Source organism: Saccopteryx bilineata, chromosome 4 (genome assembly GCF_036850765.1).
Source record: "Saccopteryx bilineata isolate mSacBil1 chromosome 4, mSacBil1_pri_phased_curated, whole genome shotgun sequence".
In the NCBI taxonomy this organism is placed as follows: Eukaryota; Metazoa; Chordata; class Mammalia; order Chiroptera; family Emballonuridae; genus Saccopteryx; species Saccopteryx bilineata.
The window spans coordinates 94,870,995-94,893,115 of record NC_089493.1 but is presented as its reverse complement, the minus strand read 5'-3'; the positions used below and the strand labels follow the sequence as shown (position 1 = coordinate 94,893,115).

At 44.9% G+C, this 22,121-nt stretch overlaps 2 protein-coding genes across 8 annotated transcripts; one reads left to right on the top strand and one right to left on the bottom strand.

Moving 5' to 3' along the window:
- The first annotated feature begins 11,902 nt into the window (after nucleotides 1-11,902).
- On the top strand, nucleotides 11,903-16,906 carry TINF2 (TERF1 interacting nuclear factor 2). 6 transcript variants are annotated; one of them, XM_066277553.1, is made up of 9 exons: nucleotides 11,903-12,405; nucleotides 12,554-12,658; nucleotides 12,781-12,882; nucleotides 12,962-13,060; nucleotides 13,156-13,225; nucleotides 13,419-13,878; nucleotides 13,967-14,034; nucleotides 14,137-14,225; nucleotides 14,357-14,584. In XM_066277553.1, exons 1-9 carry the CDS (start codon nucleotides 12,214-12,216, stop codon nucleotides 14,540-14,542), a joined length of 1,371 nt encoding a protein of 456 aa, XP_066133650.1. In that variant the 5' UTR covers nucleotides 11,903-12,213; the 3' UTR covers nucleotides 14,543-14,584. The 6 variants fall into 6 exon arrangements, with proteins under 6 accessions (XP_066133650.1, XP_066133648.1, XP_066133649.1 ...); XM_066277551.1 differs by having other exon boundaries at nucleotides 13,156-13,252; XM_066277552.1 differs by having other exon boundaries at nucleotides 12,962-13,069.
- GMPR2 (guanosine monophosphate reductase 2) lies at nucleotides 15,083-22,083 on the bottom strand. 2 transcript variants are annotated; one of them, XM_066277557.1, is made up of 11 exons: nucleotides 21,930-22,083; nucleotides 21,426-21,539; nucleotides 20,821-20,940; nucleotides 18,378-18,461; nucleotides 18,035-18,208; nucleotides 17,113-17,194; nucleotides 16,915-17,021; nucleotides 16,688-16,730; nucleotides 15,853-16,012; nucleotides 15,496-15,655; nucleotides 15,084-15,354 (listed from the first exon to the last, which is right to left on the bottom strand). In XM_066277557.1, exons 2-11 carry the CDS (start codon nucleotides 21,510-21,512, stop codon nucleotides 15,343-15,345), a joined length of 1,029 nt encoding a protein of 342 aa, XP_066133654.1. In that variant the 5' UTR covers nucleotides 21,513-21,539; nucleotides 21,930-22,083; the 3' UTR covers nucleotides 15,084-15,342. The 2 variants fall into 2 exon arrangements, with proteins under 2 accessions (XP_066133653.1, XP_066133654.1); XM_066277556.1 differs by having other exon boundaries at nucleotides 15,083-15,655; nucleotides 21,930-22,082.
- Between the last annotated feature and the right edge of the window lie 38 nt (nucleotides 22,084-22,121).

Genomic DNA, 22,121 nt, shown 5'->3' with positions numbered 1-22,121 from the left:
GTTCCATATAAATTTTTGAAATATTTGTTCTATATCTTAGAAGTATGCCATTGGTATTTTAATAGAAACTGCAATGGCCCTGGCTGGTTGGCTTAGCGGTGGAGCGTCGGCCTGCCGTGCGGGGGACCCGGGTTCGATTCCTGGCCAGGGCATGTGGGAGAGGCACCCATTTGCTTCTCCACCCCTACCCCCCTCCTTTCTCTCTGTATCTCTCTTCCCCTTCCGCGGCCAAGGCTCCATTGGAGCGGGGATGGCCCGGGCACTGGGGATGGCTCCTTGGCCTCTGCCCCGGGTGCTGGGTGGCTCTGGTCGTGGCGAAGTGATGCCCTGGAGGGGCGGAGCGATGCCCCGGAGGGGCAGGGCGTCACCCCCTGGTGGGCGGAGCGTCGCCCCTGGTGGGCGTGCCAGGTGGATCCCGGTCGGGTGCATGCGGGAGTCTGACTGTCTCCCCCCGTTTCCAGCTTCAAAAATTAAAAAAAAAAAGAAAAAAAAAAGAAATGGGTCTCACTGGTCTAGAATGAGTGTCAGCTGGATCACATTTCTCTAAAAAGAAAATAAAAAAAATAAAAATAAAAAAATAAAAAAAAAGAAACTGCATTGAATTTATAGATAGCTTTGGGTAGTATAGACGTTATAATAATGTTTATTCTTCCTATCCAGAAACACAGTATATGCTTCCACTTGTTTGTATCTTCCTTGATTTTTTTTTCAATGTTTTATCACTTTCTGAGTACAAGTCTTTTATCTCCTTGGTTAAATTTATTTCTAGGTACTTAATTTTTTTGTTGTTGCTGCAGTAGTAAAGGGGATTGTTTTCTTCATTTCTCTTTCAAAAAGAATTTCTCTTTCAGACAGTTTATTGTTGGTGTATAAAAATAACACTAATTTCTGAACATTAATTTTATATTCTGCTACCCTACCAAATTCATTTATCGGGTCTGGTAGTTTTTTGGCTGAGATTTTAGAGTTTTCTATGTACAGTATCATGTCATCAGCAAATAATGATAGTTTTAGCCTGACCTGTGGTGGCGCAGTGGATAAAGCGTCAACCTGGAAATGCTGAAGTCGCCGGTTTGAAACCTTGGGCTTGCCTGGTCAAGGTACATATGGGAGTTGATGCTTCCAGCTCCTCCCCACCTTCTCTCTCTGTCTCTCTCTCCTCTCTCTCTCCCTCTCTGTCTCTCTTTCTCCCTTTCTCTCTCCTCTCTAAAATGAATAAAAAAATTAAAAAAAATAAACTGACAAAATCTTCTAAAAAAATAATGGTAGTTTTACTTCTTCTTTTTTAATTTGGATGCCTTTTATTTCTTCTTGTCTAATTGCAGTGGCTAGCACTTCCAGAACTATGTTAAGTAAAAGTGGTGAAATGGGGCACCCCTGCCTTGTTCCTGCTTTTTTTTTTTTTTTTGTATTTTTCTGAAGCTGGAAACGGGGAGAGACAGTCAGACAGACTCCCGCATGCGCCCGACCGGGATCCACCCGGCATGCCCACCAGGGGAGACACTCTGCCCACCAGGGGGCGATGCTCTGCCCCTCCGGGGCGTCGCTCTGCCGAGACCAGAGCCACTCTAGCGCCTGGGGCAGAGGCCAAGGAGCCATCCCCAGCGCCCGGGCCATCTTTGCTCCAATGGAGCCTTGGCTGCAGGAGGGGAAGAGAGAGACAGAGAGGAAGGAGGGGGTGGGGTGGAGAAGCAAATGGGCACTTCTCCTATGTGCCCTGGCCGGGAATCGAACCTGGGTCCCCCACATGCCAGGCCGATGCTCTACCGCTGAGCCAACTGGCCAGGGCCTGTTCCTGCTTTTAAGGGGATTGCTTTTCATTTCTTTTTTTTTTTTTTTCAAAGACATTCACAAATCTTTTTTTTTTTTTTTTATTTTTTTTTTTTATTCGTTTTAGAAATGAGAGAGGGAGAGAGAGGAGAGAGACAGAGAAAGAAGGGGGGAGGAGCAGGAAGCATCAACTCCCATATGTGCCTTGACCAGGCAAGCCCAGGGTTTCGAACCGGCAACCTCAGCATTTCCAGGTCGACGCTTTATCCACTGCGCCACCACAGGTCAGGCTGCTTTTCATTTCTTGCTCATTGAGTATGATGTTGGCTGTGGATCTGTCACACATGACCTTAATTATGTTGAGGTATGTTCTCTGTATTCCCACTTTGCTGAGAGTTTTGATCATAAATGGGTGCTGGATTTTATCAAATGCTTTTTCTGCATCTATTGAAATTATCATGTGGTTTTTATCCTTCATTTTATGTGATGAATCACATTTATTGATTTATGAATATTGTACCATTCTTGCCTCCATGGAATAAATCCCACTTTATCATGATGTATGATCTTGTTGATATATTGCTGGATCCGGTTTGCTAATATTTTGTTGAGAATTTTAGCATCTATGCTCATCAGGGATATTGGCCTATAGTTTTCTTCCTTTGTAGTGTCTTTACCAGGTTTTGGAATGAAGACAATGCTTGCCTCATAAAAGGAGCTTCAAAGTCTTTTCTGCTCTTGAATTTTTTGAAATACCTTGAGAAGGATAGGTGTTAGTTCTTTGAATGTTTGGTAAAATTTACCTGTGAAGTCATCTGGTCCAGGTCTTTTGTTTGCTGGGAGATTTGTGATAACTGCTTCAATTTCTTTTTTTTCTTTTTTTTTCTTTTTTTTCATTTTTCTGAAGCTGGAAACAGGAAGAGACAGTCAGACAGACTCCTGCATGCGCCCGACCGGGATCCACCCGGCACGCCCACCAGGGGCGACGCTCTGCCCACCAGGGGGCGATGCTCTGCCCATCCTGGGCATCGCCATGTTGTGACCAGAGCCACTCTAGCACCTGAGGCAGAGGCCACAGAGCCATCCCCAGCGCCCGGGCCATCTTTGCTCCAATGGAGCCTCGGCTGCGGGAGGGGAAGAGAGAGACAGAGAGGAAAGCGCGGCGGAGGGGTGGAGAAGCAAATGGGCGCTTCTCCTGTGTGCCCTGGCCGGGAATCGAACCTGGGGCCTCCGCACGCTAGGCCGACGCTCTACCGCTGAGCCAACTGGCCTGGGCCAACTGCTTCAATTTCATTTGTTGCAATCAGTCTGTTTAGGTTTTCTGATTCTTCTAGATTGAGTTTTGGAAGATTGTATGTTTCTAGGAATTTATCCATTTCACCTAGATTGTCCAATTATTTGGCATATAGATCTTCATAGTGTTTTCTTTTCTTCTTCTTCTTTTTTTTTTTTTTTGTATTTTTCTGAAGCTGGAAACGGGGAGGCAGTCAGACTCCCGCATGTGCCCGACTGGGATCCACCCGGCATGCCCACCAGGGGGTGATGCTCTGCCCATCTGGGGCATTGCTCTGTTGCAACCAGAGCCATTCTAGTGCCTGAGGCAGAGGCCATAGAGCCATCCTCAGCACCCAGGCCAACTTTGCTTCAATGGAGTCTTGGCTGTGGGAGGGGAAGAGAGAGACAGAAGGAGAGGGGGAGGGGTGGAGAAGCAAGTGGGCACTTCTCCTGTGTGCCCTGGCTGGGAATCGAACCCGGGACTCCTGCATGCCAGGTCAACACTCTACCACTGAGCCAACTGGCCAGGGCCCATAGTGTTTTCTTACAATCCTTTTTATTTCCGCAGTGTCAGTTCTTACTTCTCCACTCTCATTTCTAATTTTATTTATCTGAGTCCCCTTTTTCTTTTTCTTGGTGATTCTGGTTAAAGGTTCTTCAATCTTGTTTACCATTTCAAAGAACCAGCTCTTGGTTTCATTGATTTTTTGTATTGTCTTTTCTAGCCTCTATGTCATTTACTTCTGCTTTGATCTTTATTATTTTCTCCCTTCTGCTTTCTCTAGGCTGTATTTGTTGTTCTTTTTCTAGTTCTTTATAAGGTGCCGGGTTGGGTTGTTCATTTGAGCTTTTTCTTGCTTCTTAAGGTATGCCTGTAATGTCATGAACTTCACTCTCAGGACTGTTTTTGCTGTGCCCCATTGATTTTGAGTTGTATGTTGATTTTCACTTGTTTCAAGGAAATTTTTTTAATTATTTTTATTTATTTTATTTTATTTTTTTTACAGAGACAGAGAGAGAGTCAGAGTGAGGGATAGGGACAGACAGACAGGAACGAAGACATTAGAAGCATCAATCATTAGTTTTTCATTGCGCATTGCGACACCTTAATTGTTCATTGATTGCTTTCTCATATGTGCCTTGACCGCAGGCCTTCAGCAGACCAAGTAACCCCTTGCTTGAGCCAGCAACCTTGGGTCCAAGCTGGTGAATTTTTGCTCAAACCAGATGAGCCCACGCTCAAGCTGGTGACCTCGGGGTCTTGAACCTGGGTCTTCCGCATCCCAGTCTGATGCTCTATCCACTGCGCCACCGCCTGGTCAGGCTCAAGGAAATTTTTGATTCTGTTGAGAAGAGAGATGTCATTCTTATGGGGATCCTCTGTAGGTAATTACCTGATTTTCTCTTGCAGCTTTTAGTATTCTTTCTTTGTTTCTTAACTTTGGCACTTTTATTATGATGTGTCTTGGTGTAGGTCTCCTGGGGTTCCTCTATAATGGGACTCTGTGCTTCTTGAACTTGTGTGACTTATTCCTTCATCAATTTAGGAAAAATCTCAGCTATGATCTGTTCAAACAGATTCTCGACCCCTTGTTTGTTCTCTTCTCTTTCAGGAACTCCTATGATGCAGATGTTGTTTCTCTTCATGTTGTCACACAGATCTCTTAGAGTTTCCTCATTCTTTTTTTTTTTCCCCAAAGACAGAGGGAGAGTCAGAGAGAGGAATAGACAGGGACAGACAGACAGGAATAGAGGGATGAGAAGCATCACTCATAAGTTTTTCATTGTGCATTGTGACACCTTAGTTGTTCATTGATTACTTTCTCATATGTTCCTTGACAGCAGGCCTTCAGGAGACTGAGTAACCCCTTGCTTGAGCCAGTGACCTTGGGTCCAAGCTGGTGAGCTTTTACTCAAACCTGATGAGCCCGCACTCAAGCTGGCAACCTCAGGGTCTTGAACCTGGGTCCTTTGCATCCCAGTCCGACACTGTATCCACTGCGCCACCACCTGGTCAGGCAGTTTCCTCATTCTTTTAGAGCCTCTTTTGTTTTGCTGCTCTGCTCCTGTGCTTTCATTTATCTTTTCCTCTAAATTGCTGATTTGATCCTCCACATCATCCAGCTTGCTGTTGATTCCTTCTAGTGCAGTCTTCATTTCTAACGTTGTATTTGTCATTTCTGACTGATTCTTTTTTATGATTTCAATGTCCTTTTTTGATGCTTGCTATCTCTTTATTTAGGTACTCATTATGACTATCTATTTTTGTTCTAAGGTCCTTGAGCATCCTAAAAATTGTTATTTTAAACTCTGTGTGTGGTAGTTTGGTTACTTCCATTTCATTTAGTTCCTTTTCTTTAGTTCTCTTGTTGATTCATTTGGGTCATATTTCTTTATTTGCCCATTTTGTCTGTGTATTAGGTAGCACTCTCTGACTTTGAAATTTGTTGAGTCTTTATGAAGAAGATGGGTTCAGTGGTACTGATCTCTAGACCACCTAATTTCCTTGCTCCAGGAATGCTTCTTGAGGATACTATTTTCCCTCCTGTTGTATGTGAGTATGGAATGCAATTGGTCCTTTTGTGGGTGCGGTTATTCCTTCAGGCTGGCTGGCTCTAAGGGTCAACCTTGATCATGTGTATTAGACTGTACAGTGTCTGTCCTGTTGGGTGTATTTATTCTCCACAGTGTCTGGTGTCAGCTGGACTCCTTCTTTGTGTGTGCTGCTTGTGTAGTTAGCTGAGTCTAGGGTTGATATTGTTTGCCACCCACTATTGATTGTGTTTGTTCTAGGTCTTCTTGGGTTGGCATCAGCCATTGTTTTAACCTGCCATGGACTACCTCTCTGGAGCTACTGCTCTGTTCACTGTTTGTGTCTGTGTTTCCTGTGCCTGGGTACTGTGGGAACCTGTGAATAAGAATCAGCTTCCTCCTACTTAGAGATAACATCAGCTCTGTAAACATCCCAGGCTCTATAAGATTGACCTCCATTTTTCAGCTGCTCCACCTACTCTTGCAGCTGCCTGGTCTTCCCACAGAGTCTTCAGTTTCATTGTGGCTTCCTCTGTGACCCTTGGTTATGGACTTCTCTTTGTTTAATCCAAAGTTGATTTTTCAAGATGATTGTCCCTAAATTAATTTGTAATCCAATTTAGTCCTGGAAGGTGGCATTTGGCATGTCCACCTACTCCGTGGCCATCTTAGAATCTCTTTGGTGCATCTGTCCTCATCTTTAATAGGGAAGTTCACCAATTTGGTAGTAAAGAGTAGAATCTCTCTATGAAAATCACATGAAGCCAAGGCTAGATAGCTCAGTTGGTTAAATCATCATCCCAAAGTGCAGAGGTTGCTGGTTTGATTTTCAGTCAGGGCACACACAGGAGCAGATGTTCCTGTCTTTGCCCTGCTCTCTCCGTACCTCTCTCTGGTCGAATACTGCATCAGTTAAGGTATTATCTGGTTCTTTGTCTTTGTCTTCTCTATCACATCTTGTATTTCTCTTCCTTTTTCTCTCTTTTACCCCAAATGGGCAACTTAATGATGTAATTGCTTGTATTTGAAATTGAAAGGAACCAGTCTTGCCATCCTTAAGTGATACTGATTTTAAATAAGGTTAATTTTAAAAATAATGGCTAGCTTCAGCTGTTCTAAGGTCCACTCCAGAAGGGGATTTTTGTCCACAGTTGAACCAAAATATTTTCAGATTCTCTGACTGGCAGGGTTCAGTCATGCCAATGGCCAAAGGACCCATTCCTTCACCTGTTTAACATATATTTGATGACATGTGCCAAGCAATGTGCTAAGTGCTATAACATAGGATAAACCTAGCTCCTGCCTTGGACTTAGAATCTGAGAAAGAAACATTAAATGAATAAGTGCTTGAGACAAAGGAGAGTCAATAGCTCGGAAGTTTACAGTGAAGGTGTTTGACCTAGACTGGTAGTGTTGGTTTGGAAAGCTCTACCTAAATAGGTGACCCTAGAGCAGTGGTCCCCAACCTTTTTTGGGCCACAGACCGGTTTAATGTCAGAAAATATTTTCACGAACCAGCCTTTAGGGTGGGATGGATAAATGTATCATGTGACCAAGACAAGCGTCAAGAGTGAGTCTTAGACGGATGTAACAGAGGGAATCTGGTCATTTTTTAAAAATAAAACATTGTTCAGACTTAAATATAAATAAAATGGAAATAGTGTAAGTTATTTATTCTTTCTCTGTGGACTGGTACCAAATGGCCCATGGACCGGTACCAGTCCATGGCCCGGGGGTTGGGGACCACTGCCCTAGAAGATAGGCAGAGAGGGAAGGGAGTTAACTCCAGGCAAAAGGAACAGCCTGAATAAAGATTTTGTGGCAAAAGGGAGCCCAAAAGTGTAAACAAGACAACAGTCATATGCTACATAATGACATTTTAGTCAATGAAGGATCATATATATGACGGTGTTCCTATAATGCCACAATGGAGCTGAATTTCCTGTAAGAAATGGAAGGATATGTAGTTCACAAGAAATAACTTTTTCTCTGATGGGAACAATATCTTTGGGGTTTGGTAATAGATTTCCTCTCATTCATAGCACCTCAGTATTGACTGGACAGATTACATTTCACTCAATAAGCCACTGACCTGTTTTAGCATGGAGGAGCCTGTCCCTCCATAGCTACATATTCAGAGAGCACTACAGCCTCTCAGATTTAGCTTGATTGTCTTGAGAGTACACTGCTATAGATTCTTTGCTGAGGACCTAAGGTCCTGTGCAGGCCCACAGGAATAACCTTAACATGTATTAAGTGCCACTGCCACTTTAGTAAAAACTTTCTGTGGTTGTATGGAGCCAAGTTTGTCCCTGTACTTTGGAAATATCTTTATATTGTAATGATGTAAACCATAGTTAAGTCTTATTTTTTCCATAAATTCAATGTCAGAAAGAGCTCTTTATGCTAGATAGAGTCAATGGAACAAGAACACACACACACACACACACACACACACAATTTTCAGAGTCAAAATATAGCATCTTCAATTCTATACCCTCTCCATGTTAAATATCCTCTTTTTAAATAAATAAATAAATAAATAAATAAATAAATACTACAGCCTAAATGGTGGTGGTGCAGTGGAGAGAGCTTCAAGCTGGAATGCTGAGGTTACCACTCCCCTTGAGCACAGGCTCTCAGCTTGAGCATAGGATCATTTACATGATTCCAAGGTTGTAGGCTTGAGCCCAAAGGTTGCTAGCTTGAGCCCAACGGTTTCAGGCAAGCCCAAGGTCACTGGTTTGAACAAGGGATCTCTCACTTACCTTCAGTCTTAGGTCACGGGTCTAATCCCTGGTCAAGGCATGTACAAGAAGCAATCAATGCACAACTAAAGTAAAGCAATGATGAGGTGATGCTTCTTTCTCACTCTCTTCGTCCCTCCTTCTCTCCCTTCTCTTTTTTCTCTCTCCCTCTCTTTTTTTAAAGACTTTATTTATTCATTTTAGAGAGGAGAGAGAGAGAGAAGAGGGAAGGAACAGGAAGAATTAACCCCCATATGTCCCTTGACCAGGGAAGCTCAGGGTTTCGAACTGGTGACCTCAGCATTACAGGTTGGAACTTTATCCACTGTACCACCACAGTCAGGCTCTCTCCCTCAATAAATAAATTACCAAATAAATAAATAAATACTACAAAATTTCTTAATCTGACCACTGCTCCAACATGTAATAGTCAAAATCACATTATAAAATCCCCTTTGTTCCTCTACTTCTCCATCTTGACTTCATATTCCCACTGGTCCTCAGAACTCCTTTCACTCCCTCCTTACAGTCAATGTTATGGTAGCCTGACCTGTGGTGGCGCAGTGGATAAAGCGTCGACCTGGAAATGCTGAGGTCGCCGGTTCGAAACCCTGGGCTTGCCTGGTCAAGGCACATATGGGAGTTGATGCTTCCAGCTCCTCCCCCTTCTCTCTCTCTATCTCTCCTCTCTCTCTCTCTGTCTCTCCCTCTCCTCTCTAAAATGAATAAATAAAAAATGAATTAAAAAAAAATTTAATGTTATGGTGATCTACCCAGATAGTAACAGGGGAATACAATGGAAAGACCTGCACATCTCAGACCTTATTTAAGACAGTGCCAGAGTGCCCCTCAAACAACAGGGGAGACAATAATGACACCACAGGAAATTTTAGCCTCTGATACCTACAGTTACAGTAAACAATACAGACAGACTCCTGTCCAGGTAAGCATAAACCTTCACACTAAAGGCTTATTTACCTCAATTCCTTTTACCAGTACATTCAACTTTCAACAAAAATCTACAAGGCATAAAAGACAAAAATTACACTTTGAGGATACAGATCACAAACATCAGAACCAGACTCAGATATGGCAGAGCTATTGGAATGATCAGACCAAGAATTAAAAACTATGACCAATATGTTAAGGGCTTTAATGGAAAAACGTGGACATGTAAGAACAGGTGGATAGTAAAGCAGAGAAATATAAACTAAGAATCAAAAGGAAATGCTAGAATTAAACAACAATGTAACAAAAATGAAGAGTGCCTTTAACAGGCTGATCAATAGATAAGCATGGCTAAGGAAAGAATCCGTATACTTGAATAAGTGTCTAGAAATTTCCAAAACTGAAATGCAAAGGAAAAGAGAAAATAATATCTAAGAACTGTACAACAATTACAAAAGACGTAGAATACACATGAGAATACCAGGAGGAGAAAAAAGGAACATAAGAAATATTTGAAGCAATAGTGACGAAGAATTTCCCAAAATTGATAGACACCAAGCACAGAGGGAGGAAGTCAGAAAACACCAAGCAGGATAAATAAAAAAAAATTTTACACCTAGGCATATCATATTCAAACTGCAAAAATAAAACACCAAGAGAAAATCTTAAAGCCTGGCAGGGAGGGTAGAAGGTGGGAGGGGGGGGTCACCTTACCTATAGAGGAGGAAGGATAAGAATTACATCAGACTTCTCTTCAGAAAGCATGCAAGTAAGAAGAAAGTGGAATGAAACATTTAGCATGTTGAAAGAAAGAAAAAACCACTAGCCTAGACTTCTGTATCCTGCAAAATTAACTTTTGAAAGTGAAAGAGAAATAAAAACTTTCTCAGATAAACAAAAATTAAGGAAATTTGTCACCAGGAGACCTGACTTGCAAAACATGTTAAAGACATTTTTTCAGAAAGAAGGAAAATGATATAGGTCCGAATTCCAGGTCTACAAAAAGGAAGAACTTTACAGAAAGAATAAAGGTAAAATTAAAAGGAAGATAACTAGAATTTTATTCATGTCCAATTTGGGTACTTTGGGGATCTTCAACTAGATGTCCTATGGGCAGTTGAATATGTGGATCACCTCAGACCTTGGGTGGAGACAGGAAAGGATATGGGAACCATGACTCTAGGAAAGGAGATATAGCTCATGCAAACGGTAGTTTCATTAAAACCCTCTACTTCTCCATCTTGATTTCATATTCCCACTGGTCCTCAGAACTCCTTTCACTCCCTCCTTACAGTCAATGTTATGGTGATCTACCCAGATAGTAAAACCCTACAATGCAGCCAGGCCAGGTAACTTATTAGACCAACAAAGAGTATACACTGTATGCCAGGTTCTGTACTTGGAGATGTAAATAAGTAGACACAAACTGTATAATTTTGTTAACTAGGGTTATCCCAATAAATTCAATTAAAAGGAAAAAATAGTCTCTGGCCAGTTTGCTCAGCAGTAGAGCATCTGCCAGGCGTGTGAAAGTATGGGATTCCATTCTGGTCAGGGCATACAGAAGCGACCATCTGTTTCTCCCCCCCCCCCTTACCCCTCTCTCTTTCCCACTTTTCATAGCCATGGATAATTCGAGCAAGTTGGCCCCCAGAGCTGAGGATGGCACCAAGGCCTCTACTCAGGTACTAAAATAGCTCAGTTGCCAAGCAATGGAGTAATGGTCCCAGGTGGGCAGAGCATCCCTGGTAGGGGCTTCCCGGGTGGATCCCAGTAGGAGCACATGCTGGAGTCTGTCTCTCTGCCTCCCTTAATTAAAAAATAATAATTATAAAAAATAATAATAAAGGAAAAACAATATTTTTTCCTGTTCTAATAAAACAGAAATAAGTAAACCAGGATGGTTGACAAGGAGACAGACGAGTAAAACAGTCAATTACATTAGTGTCTGTCTGAAGTAAGCACACAACAGAAATTCGAAAAAGGAAATTTTTATATTTAAAAAATTTTTAATTATACAATACAGAAAGAGAGAGAGAGAGAGAGAGAAAGAAAGAAAGGAGAAAGAAAGAAAGAAAGAAAGAAAGAAAGAAAGAAAGAAAGAAAGAAAGGAGAAAGAAAGAAAGAAGCACATAAATTATCTACAGTGCTAGTGTCACCATCCAGAGAAAACCAGGTTAACAATCTGATGTAGCTTTTCAACTTTTAAAAGATGGCGCCCTCTCCTGCTTTGTAAAAGAAACAGTTGAATTCTTAGTGGAAGCGATGTGCTACCCCGGAAGGCTTTGCAGTGATGGTTTGGGTACCGGGATTTAAGGAATCGTATTTCAGTGGGTGATGCTAATGGAGAGGACAAGCGGCAGGATCCGGCTCCGTAAACTAGAATGCCAAGCCTCAGAGAGGAACGTGACTTCTATGCAGGCTCCGCAAAGAAAAGGCAGGGGTCGGAGGGCCCAAACCAGCCGTCAAGGTACCTAGCAACGGACCAATCAACCTGACAGAAAGAGCTTGGGGAAAATAGTGTGGCGGAAGTCCGTGCCGAACCCTCTGGGGCGTGGCCTTATGACGCAACGTCACGTTTCCCTGGGCCGACGCCCTATTGGTTATACATTACTCCCCTTTCCCCGGGCAAGAAAACCGGTCGCAGGAGCGGAAGGTGGTAGCTCTCTTGTTCGAGACGACCGCGGCATTTGAAGCAGAGCGAACGACGTGCTGCCATTTGAGACGGCCAGATACTCTACTCAGGCTCCTGTCCACGTGGGAGACCTCCAAAATTCTGGTGGCCTATGGAAGGGCCCTGAGTCCGATCGCGGGATATACGGCCCCCACCGAAAAGTCAGCCGCTGAGGGCCACCGGAAGCTCCGCCCCTAGGAGGAGTCAGAAAGCCTTCTCCTCAGAGGAAAGAACCCTAAGTACTGCCCCCGGGGCAGCGCCCGGGCCATGTCTACGCCCCCGGGGGCCGGTCCCGCTGCTTTGCGCTTTGCAGCTGCTGCCAGCTGGCTAGTAGTGCGCAGACGTCGCGTGGAACATTTCCCGCGAGTATTGGAGTTTCTGCGATCCCTTCGCGCTGCTGCCCCTGGCCTGGTTCGCTACCGCCACCACGAACGCTTGTGTATGGGCCTAAAGGCGAAGGTATTAGGGCCAGTGGGACTTGGAAAAGGTAGAAGGGAAGGGACAGGTGCAAAAACCAGACTGGGGCAGACACCATTTGGGGGTGGGACCGGTTGCAAAAAGGGAGCTTGCCCCAAAGTGGGGATTCTGAATTTAGTACCCTTCACAGATGGTGGTGGAACTGATCCTCCAGGGCCGGCCTTGGGCTCAGGTTCTGAATGTCCTGCATCAGCACTTTCCAGAGTCTGGACCTGTAGTGCGGGACCCCAAAGCTGTGAGTAATCCCTGCAACAGTTCCGCCCCCAGTTAACCCTTGGTGCAACAAAGTTCCTCCTCTTCCTAGCCACTGGATCGTGGTGCTCCCAACTTCTCTGCCTTCTGTACCTTCTTCAACAGACAAAGCAGGATCTGAAGAAGATCTCAGAGGCACAGGAAGCTTTTTGCCAGCAGGTGAAGCAGCTGGCAGAAGCCCCTGTGGATTTTGCTTGGAAGTTGCAGGTGAGAATAGCAGATTTGGAAGCTATGATGTGGCTATTTTCTCTAGTCCTCTTCTGACCTGCTTTTTTCTGTTCTGCAGGAACTTGAACAAGAGTATGGGGAGCCCTTTCTGGCTGCTATGGAAAAGCTATTTTTTGAATACTTGTGTCAGCTGGAAAAAGCACTTCCTACACCACAGGCACAGCAGGTTTTCCTGGGGCGAAACCCAGAGGGCAGAGGGCAGGGTGGTCAGATCAAGGACTGCCGTCTTCATGCCTCTCTCTCTGCCCACAGCTTCAGGATGTGCTGAAGTGGATGCAGCCTGGAGTTTCTGTCACTACTTCTTTTGCTTTGAGCCAGTATGGTATGGACATGGGATGGCCACTTCCAGGTACCAGAATCATCTGGGAGAATTAGGAATTTAGGGCTGGAGTATTTAGCCTGAGACCTTTTGAGACAGCCAACCCATTAGAAGGGTAACATGGTTCCTAGACACAAGAAACTGAGTCGATGCGTTACGATTGTTCTCTTTGTAAGGAACATTGTTTTCTTTTTAGAGTGCTCTGTTACTAATTCAATGGATGTGACAGAGCCCATGGAGCCCAGTCCTCCTCAGCAACCAAGACCAACACTCCACCATCCTCTGCCAAAAGCCACGCCTGGCCCACACCCTCCTCAGGGACCAGCCTCAAGAAAGCACCCAGAACCTCTGGCTGGCCACCACTTCAATCTGGCACCTCTAGGACAGAGAAGAACCCAGTCCCAGTGGAAATCCACTAGGGTAGGCCACAAGGAGCGCCCCACAGTCATGCTATTCCCCTTTAGGAATCTGGGTTCACCAACCCAGGTCATATCTGAACCTGAGAACAGGGAGGAACAAGGGACACACGTGACGGTTCCAGCAGGTGATGTCACCACAAGAGCAACCTCCACTGTGAAGTCAAGTTCATCCCAGACCCTGGGTGGAAGGGCTGTGAAGGAGAACCTAGGTGACTTGTCTACCTCGGAGCAAAAGGAGTGAGTGGAACAGTTGCTTCTCCCACTAGCAGTATATTCCTTGCTTACTTTCCCTTCACCTTATCTTTTCTGCTTGCTCCCACCCCAGGAATTGCTGGGATTGTCCCCTGGAACCCCTGAGACTGTCATTATCACCTCCTAAGGCCAAGAATCCAGGTAGGTATGCCAAGTCAGGAAAGGACAGCCTCCTTTCTTGGGGCCTCTTGAGGACCTATGTTCACCTAGAAGAGCACTTTAACTCTGGTTTCCTTCATGCAGTGTGTCCTCCATCTCAGTGCAGCCCTGTCATTACCATAGGGGACTTGGTCTTGGACTCTGATGAGGAAGAGGGCGAGAGGGAAGGAATGGTGAGTAGGGAGGAACAGAAAGCTAGGGAAGGATGGGGATGGGACAGAACAAGACAGAAACCCCCATTCTCCAGAATATTGAGGGTTCAGGGAATGTTGATGATAGGATCTCCCTGCTCCCTTCTCTGCAGGAGTCTCTGGAAAACCATGAGAAGACAAAGTTTGACACCCTAATCCCCACCTTCTATGAATACCTCCCTCCTAGCCCCAGCGCTGTGTCTGCCCCTCCCCATGACCGTGTAGACTCCTCTGATAGGACTGGAATGCCCTCTGCATCCTGCCTGTCTCCCTCCTCCTCACCTCTACAGGCAGTTTAGTGGGAATAAAATGGAAACCCAGGCTTGGGTTGCCTGAACACATTGCCAAAATTTGTAATGCTTAATAACTTTGGGTTTGTTAAAACACTGCTGGTGTGAGGGAGGGGAATTAAAGCTTTTGTAAGGTCAGTGTAGATCATTCCTTAGAAACAGAACTGGCCTCTCCAGGGCTAAAAAGAGCCCCTTTGCCCTTTTACTTCCTTTGGAAAGTGTTCAGATGTGCCAGAAAGATTACCAGGGCTGAGAACCTGAATGAGAAATTTCTTTTAGCTATTTGGAAAATGTCTCTGTGTCCTGATGCCAGCGTATATGCTCTGTAAATTCTCATGTTGCCAGGTTACTTGGGAGGTGGCAGCACCAGAATGGAGATACTTCATGGGAAATGTAATCACTGTCCTTGACTCCACTGGGTCAGTGCCACCTCTACCTCCACCTGCCCAGGGAGCCGCACCCAGATCCCAGGCTTGTGCAAAGCCCCAGAATCTCTTTAGTCACGGGGATCCCTCTTTATAGATATACTTAAAGTATGTAAACACTTCTGAGGTTTTTAGATATTCAAAGATACTATTTAATGAAGTTGGTTAGCAAAACATGATTCTAAAAGCCTACGTCCTAAGACCATGGCCATATATAAAACACTTAGGTATGTATCAGTATCTTTTCCTTTTAATAATCTTCAGGAGCTGCGTCCCCAGATTCCCATTTGGTGATCTTAACTTCATTTTCTCAGGCTGCCTTCCTTGCTTCCTTCCCAGTGAGAGTCCTGGGCATTTTGTGGGTGCAGATAGAGAAGTACAGCATCACTGCTGGACCTGTCAGGAGGAAGATGACCAAGTAGTAGAGTGGCTGGGATGAGTGAGGGGCCTGCTTGGGAGGCCCTGTGGTGTAGAGCTGGTGCCTTGGGAGGGCAGAACTGCGCAGGCCTAGTTCACGGCACTGAAGATTGGGTTCACTTGCTGGGTGACACGGATGAAGGTTGTTCTCCGGCTCAGCTCCTTCAGCTTAGCTGCTCCCACGTAGGTACATGTGGAACGGATGCCTCCAAGTATGTCTCGGATGGTATGTTCCACATCCCCTTTGAAGGGCATCTCCACTGTCTTTCCCTCTGAGGCCCTTAGGGGAGGAAAATTTTCCTTACCTTCTGGATTCCTTAAGCCCAGTAACTCTAACTCAGTCTCTAGCATTTAACCCTGTTCACTACTTTACTCCCAAGAACCATACCATCCATCTCCCAGAAGCCCTGAGTTCTGCCACCACCCTACTTAGTCACATCTTCCAAGAACCCTTAGCTGCTGGGCCTCTGCACATACCTGTACTCAGCAACACCCCCAGCATACTTCTTCATGGCTGTTTCAGAACTCATTCCGTAGAAGAGCTTGTATCTCTTGCCATCCCTTTCAATGAGCTCACCACCTGACTCAGTGTGCCCAGCCAGCATGCCACCCAGCATCACGAAGTCAGCCCCTGCCCCTATCAATGAGGGGGAAAGAGACGAGTCTGGGCCCGGTGTTCACATGCCCACCCACCCTCAACAACTCACACCAAATTCTCAGTCCTGACAATTCCAGCATCTCGGTTTTGTGTCCCTAGCTGATCCACAGCCCACACAGGCCTCTGCTCTGCCCTGGCCTCTATTCCTCAGTGAGCCTGACTTCTCCAAAAAATTTTTAAAAGCCACTAGAGATGCTCTGCCTGGCTTTTCTCCTTTTTGCTGCTTTTGCCGTCTTGTCATTTCTTTTTACTGTGCCCATCTGCACAAGACTCACTTCAAGTGTTCTAAGAACAAAGGTCTCCAGCTTTAGTGTGAGCAAAGATCACCTGCGAAGCTATAAAAAATTCAGATCTGTAGCTCCACTCTCCAGAGTTGGATTTTGAAGTCTAAGGTTTTAGACATTTACATTGTCCAATAGTCCAGGAAATGGTGCAGATGGTCCTGGCACAGATGATACGGACTTGGGACAGTCTATATCAGAGTCTCAGCTGGTTTGCTCCATATGACACCACAGGCCCTAAAGGGCCCACGAGTTCATATTTTGAAAGAATTTGAATGGCTTTCTCAGCCTTTCTTAGCCTGATCCTAGACCCTCAAAGGTGACTCATGCTTTTCCATAGGATCCTCCTCCTGTGCCCTCCCAGTGTGCTTACCAAAAGCCTTGGCCACATCCCCAGGACAGCTGCAGCCTCCATCCTGCACAGTAAGAAGCAACTGAAGAGAGCATGGATTTCCCAAGCCCTCTCAGTGATGTCCCAATAGCCCACCTCAAAGTTGACAGGAACCCAGGAGTCCTGATCCACCCCTATCAGAGCTTCCATACCCAGCAGAAATCCAGATGTTTGGCAGCCTCATACCCTACCCTGCCCTTTAGCCTTACTGAAATGATGTGGCCTTTAAGGCCATGAGCAGCATCTGCACACTCCATCACTGCACTGAGCTGTGGATATCCCACTCCAGTTTTCTTCCGGGTGGTACACACAGAGCCTGAGAAGAAGGTGACAAGGAAGACAGTGAAGTGCTCCGTAGGGATTTGCCACTGAAGAGGTTGTCAATGGCCCCCAATGAGCCAACTTACCTGGTCCAATTCCCACTTTGATGATGTCAGCCCCAGAGAGGATCAGCTCTTCCACCATCTCGCCTGTTACCACATTCCCCGCCTGAGACAGAGCAATCAAAACAGCATCCTTAGGGTCAGAAACAAAGAGGAGGTTGTGTGCTTTCATATATAGCATGCCTGGACCAGGACCTTCCACCATTGTTACAAAAAGTACCTGGGTTCCCTCTACTGGGCTGTCTGAGAACATTTAGACTAGCCCAGTCAAAGGACCCTGCTTCCACAGCTGAGGTTAAGGGGATTAGTGGCCAGTGTCACTGTTGCACTAGGGTAAAGCTGTGGTCCAACTAAACCAAGATTAAATCTGATTTACAGTGTATTTATCTCCCCCTCCCTACTATGAGACCCAAACATATCCTGCCCTTAAAGCTGTTATGTCATAAAACCTCTCTGGCTTAGGGAAAGGGGTAAGACATGGTAATGTATGTATGCTAAATACCCATCTACATAGCTATACTCATTTCTGATGAACATAAAAGATCCCTTAATGCTGTGAAGAAAATGAGATCTGGTCATCACTCCCCTGAACTTGTAAAAAACATGGTTGCATGTGGTCCCTTTAATAAGACTGTAGTACCATGTCCATTTCAGTAGGTAGGTATATATGTATCCCAGGTATGTAGAATGCATAAACACATCATGGTTTGGAGAGTGATCTCAGGAACACTGGATTTACAAAGATTGTATCAAGGGTCAGAGATTGCAATGACCAATAAATATTTTAAGCCTGGAACCATGAATAATCATGCCACTCAGTGACATGATTCAGCAGACCGGGAAAGTCACAGTGCAGCAGAGGAAAATTCAACTGATGTAACAAAAATGGAGTGGCACAAGAGTGGAAGGAGAGGACTATACCAACCACTGGGTAATAGAAACATACCATGATGGTGTGCTCAGGAAAGCGCTTCCGTACATCCTTGACAAATTCAACAAAGTGCTCAGAGTAGCCGTTTGCCACATCCAGGCATACGTATTTCACGTGGGGAATAGCTTCCAGGATCTGTTCCAACTGCTCAAAGTCGGAAGATCCTGTGCCTGAGCTGACAGCCAGATGCTGTGGGAGAAACAAGGGCACTGGCAGGGAGGGCATTAGCCTGCGGCATGTTTCAAATGACTGATGAACAGCCAGCATGAGTGAGGAGGTAAGGGTTGACCCCCAGGAAGCCAAGAAAAGATTCCTGGAAAAATGGGATAAGGAAGGGATTGGGGAGGACCAGTATTACCTCAAGACAGTCAGGATTCTGGAGAGCAAACTCTTTCCACTGCTTGAGGCTGTAGTGTTTGTGGACAACAGTGAAGAGGGAGAACTGAGGAGAAGGAAGAGAGCCATCAGAAGGAAGAGAACTTTATTAGGGCCTCTTTTTCTTGAAATAGACTTTTATACCATTCTATCTGAGGGAGAAAAGGACTGAAGTCAGGAAAGGGAAACTGGAAAAACTTAAAAGGTTGAGCTGGGATTTAGTCTCCCTACAAATCCTAAGTAGGACTTTTTTTTAACCCTAAGTTAGTACTATCAACACTCCAACCAAAGTACTAAGTTATCTGGTTTGGATTCACCTGCCAGCACATAATATGCTTCTGACTAGTACAAGATATTGGTGCCGTGGTACAAACAGAAGCCAAGAAAGAACCATAAAGATGCTGGACAGAGCCAGTGTCCACATTGATTTAGCTCCTCCTATGGTAACCCAGTAGAAGACCTAACCTATTTTGGTATCTTCAATTTACCTGGAGTAACTCAGTACGTAAATGATCACAAAAGGTAAGGCTTTAAGGTTAATGGAGCCAAAAAGGTGCTGCCCCATCCTTTCTCCATCTCCATTGCAATAAAGGACAAATTTTCGCCTGACCAGGCGGTGGCACAGTGGATAGAGCGTCGGACTGGGATGCAGAGGACCCAGGTTCGAGACCCCGAGGTCGCCAGCTTCAGTGCGGGCTCATCTGGTTTGAGGAAAAGCCCACCAGCTTGAACCCAAGGTCGCTGGCTCCAGCAAGGGGTTACTCGGTCTGCTGAAGGCCCGTGGTCAAGGCACATATGATAAAGCAATCAATGAACAACTAAGGTGTTGCAACGCACAATGAAAAACTAATGATTGATGCTTCTCATCTCTCTCCGTTCCTGTCTGTCTGTCCCTGTCTATCCCTCTCTCTGACTCACTCTCTGTCTCTGTAAAAAATAAAAAAAAATTAAAAAATAAGGACAAATTTTCTTGAGACATGCACTAACTGGAAAAGTTTATTTCATTCAGTCTATTTTAGTCAATCAAGTTCAAGAATATAATGACATTATTAGACTTATATTTCCTAGCTAAAAAAATTGCAAACAATATCCCAATATTTTGAGAAAGGTATTCAAAGGCCACTGTGAATGCTGGTGTTTGTGCTTTAAAAGTGCAGGCATGCAGATGACACAGCAGTTGATTAAGGCAGCACAAGTCTTGCAACTGGCAAGAAATCCAAGGAAGTCATAGGCAGCAGTAAGGAAGTAGTATTGTTATATATTCAATCAGAGATCATCATCAACACTACCTAGCTGGTATTGAATTCTGCTTTCTCAGCAACACTGTGCCATCAACATACTGAAAGAAAAATCACTCAAGGCCAACATACCTTGGAGATACACTGGCATAGTGTGGTATAAGCACAACCAATTACATACTAAGCTAGAGATCTAGAAAAATATGCATGCGTGCATCCAATCTTTTCATTATTACTGTGAAACTTTGCTCTATCTCAAAAACCTAATTTCTTTAGCACTCATCAGCAGTACTGAAAAGCCAGTTTCAACACAGAACATTAAGACATTGCCCCTAAGTTCCACGTGTTACAGCATATCTGTTAACACTGAAGTCAGATTCACCATTCCTCAACACGACAGGGCAGGAGGACAATAAGCAACAGCAATACAATTGTTCTAAAACAATCACTATCAACCTCAGAGAAATTACAACAGACATTCCACAAACACTTACAGCAATCAAAAATAGAGGGAGATGAAGTCCTTAAAGCTAACATAGTCACAAGCAGCAGAATCCATCAACCAGGACCATATGGATTAACCAGAAAAGTGCATATGTTCTCAGAGTGTCCAAAGTAACTAAACATCAGCTACAAGTATAGAAACAGGAAATATGACAAGAGTAGCATCTTCTATTTTGACAGTGAACAATAACCTGTATATAAGAAAAAACACGTCCCATTTTTTAGCACATCCCAGGAACCTAGAAGAATATATTTTTTAAAAGGACAGCCATAAAATTAATAAGTTTCTCTCCTAGTTAGGAACTTTTGAATGCTCAAACTGTAATTAGTTTCTGCAGTAAAACAATGAATGCTTAGTTTCCCAACAACTGGGTAACTGGAATGATGCATGTGATTTGGAGGAGGTGACCTGGGTGCTGGGGAAGTTGGCAAGGGATATAAACTGCTGGATAGCAGAAAAGGTTAAGTTTTGTATATGTATCAGAAAAAAATTGGGGCAAAACTTACAATCGAATCTCATTAACTCACATGGCTTTAGTACTGCAGAAAATAGTGAATAAGACCATCTGGAGTCTGGACTGTTAATTGCCAGAGTTGTCCTGCGATAGGGTTAGGGATGTAAATAACTGCAGCCTGCCTACATGGCTGGACACCGTTGAAGGAGCGGCATAAAAGAAGTCCTACCTTACAGAGAACCTTGGCCATCTCAAAGGTGCCCACAGTATCCATATTGGCAGCAATGATGGGGATCCCAGTGTATATCTGCTTTGAGTTGCGAAATGAGAAGGATCTTGTGAGATCCACCTGCAGATGTGAACAGGAAACTGAGCATTTACGTAATTCATCAAAACATATAAACAGTCTGACCAGGCAGTGGTACAGTGGATAGAGCGTTGGACTGGGATGCGAAGACCCAGGTTCGAGACCCCGAGGTCGCCAGCTTGAGCGTGGGCTCATCTGGTTTGAGCAAAAGCTCACCAGCTTGGACCCAAGGTCACTGGCTTGAGCAAGGGGTTACTCGGTCTGCTATAGCCCCGATTAACTGAGGAATTCCAGCTCAGTCAAGGCACATATGAGAAAGCAATCAATGAACAACTAAGGTGTTGCAATGCACAACGAAAAACTAATGATTGATGCTTCTCATCTCTCCGTTCCTGTCTGTCCCTGTCTATCCCTCTCTCTGACTCTGTCTCCAAAACAAAACAAAAAAACCCATATAAACAGTATTGAATGAGGAAAAGGACCAGGAATCTTTCTCAGTCCTGGTCTACCAGGGGAAGCAGGCCCACCTCACTTCGAGACTTAAGGGTACTGCGTTTGGGCCTCAACAAGACATCCTTGAAGTCCAGTTTGACGTCGTTGTCGATGTGAGGCATGGCGAGGGCCTCGGGGTCGCAACGAATCTGAAGGTTAGAAGGTAAGAAAAGACATAAAGGGGTAGCTGAATCAGTAACAAGCCTTAACGCACTGGTAGGGCTGGGGGCAGAACTCATCTCCTCGCTTAAATTGTGGAAAGGCAGTACATTGGTTGAGGCGTGGTCGGTCCCTGAAAACTGTCCTACCTTACAGAGAACCACCGACCCCTCCCACGGTTGCGATTACCCTCGGTGTCTCCATCCCACGGGGGGAGAACTGGGATGGAGTCGTGAATGACCCTAAAAAGGTACATTCCTTATCCCACTACTCTCCCTTTTCCCTCTTCCTGCAAAAAAGTAACGAGGTAAGAGGGTGATTTGGGAGCGAGAAAAAATAGAAGGAGTCCCATAACCAGTTTCCGGAATAGGGGTACTCACTTCCTGTCGCCGTGGCCAAGGTGACAGTTGACCGAAGTGCCTCTTGCTTAGCAACTAACCGTGCAGCCCCGCTGAGCCTTGTGGGCCACGCCAACAGGTTCCGCTACTTGCCGGCAAGAACGATTAACCGAGGAATTCCAGCTTCGGCGGAGGCCGTGCAAGGGCTTCTGGTTAACAGAGTTCACACACTGA